This window comes from Egretta garzetta, unplaced genomic scaffold (genome assembly GCF_000687185.1).
Source record: "Egretta garzetta isolate BGI_Z169 unplaced genomic scaffold, ASM68718v1 scaffold534, whole genome shotgun sequence".
Classification (NCBI taxonomy): domain Eukaryota; kingdom Metazoa; phylum Chordata; class Aves; order Pelecaniformes; family Ardeidae; genus Egretta; species Egretta garzetta.
Genome location: NW_009259534.1, coordinates 447,441 through 454,115, shown reverse-complemented (window position 1 = coordinate 454,115; position 6,675 = coordinate 447,441). Strand labels below are relative to the sequence as shown.

Here is a 6,675-nt window from a genome sequence, read left to right as displayed (position 1 = left end):
GCTCTAGTAAAAAAAATATCAGCTGGGGTAGTGCGAGATTTCTAGCCCTGGCTTCCTGTTGCTGCTCGCCCTGTACCGCGCCGCCCGAGAGATCCGCCGCGGGTTCAGAGGGCTGATGCTCTATTTAAATGAGCTCATTTAAATGAGGAGAAGTCCCTACTACGCTGGGTTTCCTGCTCAGCCCCAACCTGCTTTGTGTCACTAACCTACTGTGTCAATTAATGTGACACACTTAAGCGGGCGGGTCAAAGGGCAGGCGCCGCTGTTGACTCATTTCTTGCTAGGTAGGTTACGGTTAGTAAGACGGCAACTTTTACTTTAGCAAAAGGTCTTGTTTGCAAAATACAGAAAGGGGTTTATGCTGCTGGCTTTCAGGCAGTATTTTGTTGCCTCGCCCCCCCCCATTTTCCTTTTTTTTTTCCCGAGTGAAAAAGAGCAATGGTTCTAGAGGAAGTTTTGCTGTCAAATTGCTTTTCTCAAATTCGGAGAAGTGCCCATGGAGTCTTTTACCTGTGTGTTAGATCTTGGAGAGGTTGCTCCAGATGGGGTGGCGTGTGTCTGGAGGACCTCTTGTTGTTATGCCACATAAATACAGCTCGCAAACCATTAGACACCTAACTTTTTCATAGGTGCGGTTTTTTCGGCTTCTCTTCCTTCCCAATTACTTCCAGCCCTTGCTGCCTGCCTCTCCCTGTTTCCCAAGGTCCTGTTATATTTAAAACCAAAAAAAAACCCCAACCCTCTGAAGTACACTCCTGGTTTCTGACAAACGAGAACGGCGTGCTTGAAAACATTGTCTGAATAGTGTAGGCTAGTTTTAACTAGCTTTTAAATTCAATTTAGAAGGGATGAGCTGCTTTGCAGAGCCATGGTCTTGTCTGTGCAGGATCTTTGTTCCAAGAAGTGCTCCTCGTGGCTCCCGGGAGCCCGTTGTGCGAGGGATGTGCTTGGGTTAGGTAGCAAGTGTGACACCACGTTCCTTCAGGCTGTGGCAAAAATAAAGCAGTTTGCTTGGAATCGTTTTAAAGCAAACTTGGCATACTTTTCGACTTGAATTAAGAACCTGTTTACATAATTTGGAGTTTATCTTGTGTTGGCTATTTAAATATTGTCCTATTGTTCCTGTTCCATAACTGGATAATTTATGTAGCTAATCATGACAGGAAAAATTTGGTATGTCAGTTTGGTGTTTGTCGGTTACATAAATCAGCAATTGGGAGAATGAAAACAATGCTAAGTAAGTTACTGAAGTAACTACGCCAGACAAATTGCAGATTGATCATCCTTCTGGGAATGCTTGCATGTCAAAAATATGCACTGAAATTTGGACAACTTAAGCTAAATTTAAGGATGTTGGAGCTGTTCTTAAATGGGAGAAAGAAAGAACAATTTCACCATGTCGGCTGTGGCTGAAGTTTGAAAGCGTTGGGGAGAGGTCCTCTCCCCCTGCTGCCCCCTCCATCCCCAAGTAGTAAGCAAAACTTGCACACCCACCCCTTTTTCTGTTTTGTTTGTTTGGGGTTTTTTAATGATGCTAATTCATTCTATTTCTTTATTTATGGATATAACTATAGTTTTATACTTTCACAAGCATACTTCTCGTATTAGGGCTGACTTTGTTTCCTTACACAGAATTTTTGAACTATGTGTGGTTGCCCACATAAAAATTTTGCTTTTGACATTTAACTTGTTTTTACTATTAAGGTTTTTAGTTTAGATGTTATGAATGAGCAAGTCGTTCTCACCCCCCCCCCTTAAGTTCAAAACGCAGAAAGATAAAGGGCTTGTTTGCTTTCTGTAGTTTCTAGAAAACGCTTCTGAAAGCCAGTATAACTTGAAATTAGTATTTAATTGTACTAGTTGAAAATGGGTGGTATCTTACTTGGATTTATATATAGTTAGTAAGATTCCTAAAATTTCTGGTTAGCTTAACCTGGTGAGTATTTAAAGCATGGTTTTCTTTGTGTTTTACAGTACTATTTGTTTCCTCAGTGACTTTTCTCTCCTACTAACCAAAGGAGTAGAATTCTAGTCTTAATAACTTTGAGTACTTGTTTGGTGGGGAGGTTTTTTTGTTCTTATTATTTAATTACGTACCATAGCTTCGTGTTACTAGTAGTGTGGCATATATATAAAAGGATAATCAGATTTCGAATTCTGTTTCTTCCTTTGTGTTGAAGGAAAAAGGTATGCAGTTAACTTGTAAATCTGGAGTCTTCGTAGTAAGCATAGCACAGAACACATACTTCCACAGGTTAAAATATGAGATGAAAGCCATGAAGTTGAAAAAATAATCAGGGTGCAAAGTGGTACTTTTAAAACAAACAAACCCGCCCAAACATTAAATGATTGTGATTCTTCAGTACAGAAGTGCAATTCAATTACAGAAGTCCATCTCCTGATAAACTGCTGGACTCTTAGGCACCTGGTTCTCCCCTTTTCCAGGACTTTTTTTTTCCTTCCTAAGTGAAAATCCACTTCGGGGGTGGGGGCAGACACAATTTTTCCCTTTCTTATTTTCTTGTTCCATTAGTTTTTATTAATAGAGCTGGAATGAACTATTATTTATAAAATCTACAAGCTATCTCTCCCAGGAGGGAAGCACTGGCATGTTAAGAAGTAATTAAATAACCCATTGCTTGAGTTGGGTGTTTTAAGGTCTTGCTTATTGACCTTTTGCCCAGCCACTGGATAGTTATCCTTGAAGAAGAGTGGTGGATGCATACCGTAGCAAGCAAATTTGGACAATATTGGCATTAGATTGAAGCTATCTGATAACATGCAGCAGATAAAAGGTTGCCAGGGGAACAAGAAAATGAGGGTTTGCGGAGAAGAATTCCCACAGATCACTGGTGCTACTTTTTGTTCAGCTGACAGGAAAGCTACAGCTTGACAAGTTAACGCTACAGGATAAATCTCCTGTATAGGAGGCTATATACCATGATTCATAGGAAAGACAGTTAATGTAATAAAAAGTGTCTGGACCATAGAATGCTGGAGCTGAGCAGTTTACGGATTTAGGAGGCTGATTGTTCTTGTCTTCTTATGATTGTAGGTGTAATTGCAATATCAGGCAGTGAGACGGAGGATGATGACACTATGGATGTCCCACTGGATCTTTCCTCATCTGCTGGCTCAGGCAAACGGAGGAGACGTGGCAACCTGCCCAAGGAATCCGTGCAGATTCTTCGGGACTGGCTGTATGAGCACCGATACAATGCTTATCCTTCAGAGCAAGAAAAAGCGCTGTTATCCCGACAGACACACCTTTCCACACTACAGGTATTAAAAAAAAAAAAGTAGTTCTCACTTCAAAAGGAGCTGCTTTCTGTTTTCTTCTCATTTACCTGTGGTCTAATCACAGATACAAATGTTTATGCTGCTTGTGACATTTGCTTTTTTATTGTTACTTTCCTTCTGACAGCACTTGTAAGGAGAAATACAAATGAATTGTGTGTTACGATGATCTTTGTTTATTGGGAATCAAATTACTTCTCTGGGAGAAGAGACAGTCACGAATTCAAGCATGCATGCTAATTTTTGTGGAATCGGGGCCCAAAAGACATGAAGTGTCTGTATAAGGCAATTTATTGTGAGAAGAAGGTATTTATTTGTCAACAGAGGTTTTATTGTGATAGATACGCAGCTTAACATACGGCTCTTTGCTTCTAAAACTCCAACTTGAGGCTCATTCCTGTAGAACATGCACATACGTAATTATGCGTATGATGACTTCCAGCAAGATCAGTGGAACAGCCTATATGATGGGATAGAGCTCCTCAAGTGTGTTAGTATAGGTATGATGAGGCTTCTGTATGGTTAGTATGGATTCTCGTCCTGGGATCCTGCTGGCAGCTGCGATGTCCCTTGGGTGCATCATTCTTTTCTTCCATGGTCATTGTCGGTGGCACAGCTACTGACAACTGCTGCTTTCCACCTCGTGGGAGGGTGGCTGCATGAGAACTTGGGTAAACCCTGGTTTGGCTTTGAGAGGTGCTAAATACAGAGTGCTCCTGTTGACTTCTGGGCTTTATTTTTCCAGATTAATTCGTTTGTACAAGTTTCGTAATTGGCTATAAAGTAAAATTTCCTTAATGTAACATCACAAAGAAAACCTCCTTTATGCAGTAAACAGAAAAAAAGACGTTAAACTATAAACTATCCTGTATCGCCCAGGAAACTGGTTTGATATTTAAACAAGGACAAACTTAAATGAGGTAATTCATGTTATGTCTGTCGACACAGTCAGTTGAACAAGGAAAATCAGTAACTATTTGTGGGAGGAGTGGCTCTCTTCAGAGAGAAAAGGTTTTTCCTGTTGTTAATTAACCTAAGCTAGGGAACAATAGCTAATAGGTTAATGTGTGTGCACAGAGTTAAAAGCTAAACTCCTCCATGCTAGCAGTCTTCAGATGTCCCGGGGCTTTCTGTAACAGGAGCGGGGAGCTGGGGGTAGAGCCGGGACAAGGGAAGGGCCTTTGCCAGGCGAGTCAGAACTTGTCACTAGGTCTCTCTTTTGTTCTGCAGTTAAGGAAACTGCTTGGAGGGCTTCATTAATCTAACCCAACGACTCTAATGGCACATAGTTGGAAATGAATGAAGGTAGAAATTAAGATGTCATTATGTTCCCAGGTCTGCAACTGGTTTATCAATGCACGCCGCAGGCTTTTACCTGACATGCTGAGGAAGGATGGCAAAGACCCAAATCAATTCACTATCTCGCGGCGAGGGACCAAGCTTCCCGAGGGCGGCCTGGTGGAGTCTTCCATCAGCACAAAGAACTACATTCCTGGCCTGGAGGAGACTGCCTTCCTTCCCGCTGCCGCGCCGCTCAGCAAGACTGTGCCCTCTTCCAAGCCGGCTTCCCCGGGATCGGTTCTGGCTCGGCCGTCGGTGATTTGCCACACGACTGTGACTGCACTGAAAGACGCCCCTTTCCACTTTTGCCAGCCAGCTGATGTAGGCCAGACCACGGACCTGCAGCAGCCCCCGGCCAACGGCTTCACAGACAACTCCCTCTCCTACCACGAGGACGCGTCTAAACTGGGACCCGGTGCCAACGCACAAAGTGGGCTCTTTAACACTCCTCCCCCAACCCCACCAGACCTTAACCAGGATTTTAGTGGATTCCAGCTACTGGTGGATGTTGCACTCAAAAGGGCGGCAGAGATGGAGTTGCAGGCAAAACTTATGGCCTAAGTCCCCTTCCTTCTCCTTCCCCGTTTTGTTTTTCCAGGCAGGGATCTAACAGCTGTGTGGTTATTGCCACCCACACGATATCAAAAGACTTCACTGCATTATTATTATTTTTTTTTTATTAATCTTATTTGCACAAGGGATTGCTGAAATGAAGCTTCCTGTCACTGAGATGGTCTTCAGTGAAATATGGTCATTCCAAGAATTATAAACTTAAAGCTACTGTAGAAAGAAAGGATTGTGTGTTTGTTTTTTTTTTTTTTTAATGTTTTCTTTGTAGGTTTTTCATAATGTGAGATGGTTCCCAAGATCATGTGATTTGTTTTTGTTTCTTTCAGACTGTGCAATATCTAGTAATGATATAGAGTCTTCTTATCATTCCCATGCGGAACAGAATATACCGACACGCTGTCTAAAATAAATTTTCAATTTTTTTAACAATACGAACTTTGGATGATTATGCCTTTTTCCCATAATGTAATAAAATATTTTCTTTAAAAACAGATGCATACAGAGTCATTTTGTTGAATACAAGCTTTGCAGGAAACACAGCTTTACTCTTGAAATACATGGCAGTGAGAAATACTTTTGAGCTCATACCGACTTCGTTTGGTTTAGAGAGCTACGCTAAGCAGTTGTTGTTAACCAGATGTTTAAAGGAATGCTGCAAAGTGGGCCAGAAGTACCTGACCGTGTCTGCTGTGTTGAAATTTTTTAAAGGGGCCAAAGGGAGCTGTGTTGGCAACTCTCATTACATTTCAGGGGGGATATCTTAGGCCCCTCTAAGAGTTCCAGCTTTTGGCTCCTCGAAATACTTAAGGGCTGGGAGATGCGACAGCCCAGGGGGAAGTTCTCCTGAAGATTAAATGAGGAGGCCAGAAGAGGGGGTGGGGTGGGTGTTCTTTGCTGGTCTTTGTGATACAGCTCCTAGATGTCACTGGTGACAAATTTAGAGGGGGCAGGATAAGGGCTCCCACTCTTCTTGGACTAGCAATGACGAGGTGTTGACTCTGTAATTCTAGTAGACTGAAATAGAAGAGACCATATTAGGTTGAAATTGGAGTTCTGGGAGCCAGGTCTTGGTAAGATACTTAAACAGGTGGTTGACTAAGATTTAGAAGAGAATCCCCGTTGTATTGATGTGTATTCTGGCCAACAGAATGTAAGTTACCTTTCAGGAAAGGACTTTGCTATCAAAATGACTTACAGCTGAAAAATGTGAAGACTTGCAGCTCACATTTCAGCTTACTTGAATGTCAGTCACCCACCCTTATCCTTCCAACAATGGTGAAATAAGAGACCGCTAGGGGAGAAAATTCAGTTCCGGCTAATCCTTAAAAACAAACTAGTTGTCTGTTCGGGAGGCTGGGGCGGCTTTGGGGAGCAGGATAGCTGAGGAGTTGGAGGATATCATTATGAATACAAGACTGCAATATTCAGGCTGCTGTGTGTATGCATTTTGTTTTGCTGTGGCCTTTA

At 42.2% G+C, this 6,675-nt stretch overlaps 1 protein-coding gene across 1 annotated transcript; it reads left to right on the top strand.

Moving 5' to 3' along the window:
• Positions 1 to 3,059: 3,059 nt before the first annotated feature.
• TGIF1 (TGFB induced factor homeobox 1) lies at positions 3,060 to 5,425 on the top strand. Its single transcript, XM_035893191.1, has 2 exons — positions 3,060 to 3,282; positions 4,633 to 5,425. The coding sequence occupies exons 1-2, from the start codon at positions 3,100 to 3,102 to the stop codon at positions 5,197 to 5,199; spliced, it is 750 nt and encodes a 249-aa protein (XP_035749084.1). The 5' UTR covers positions 3,060 to 3,099; the 3' UTR covers positions 5,200 to 5,425.
• Positions 5,426 to 6,675: the final 1,250 nt, after the last annotated feature.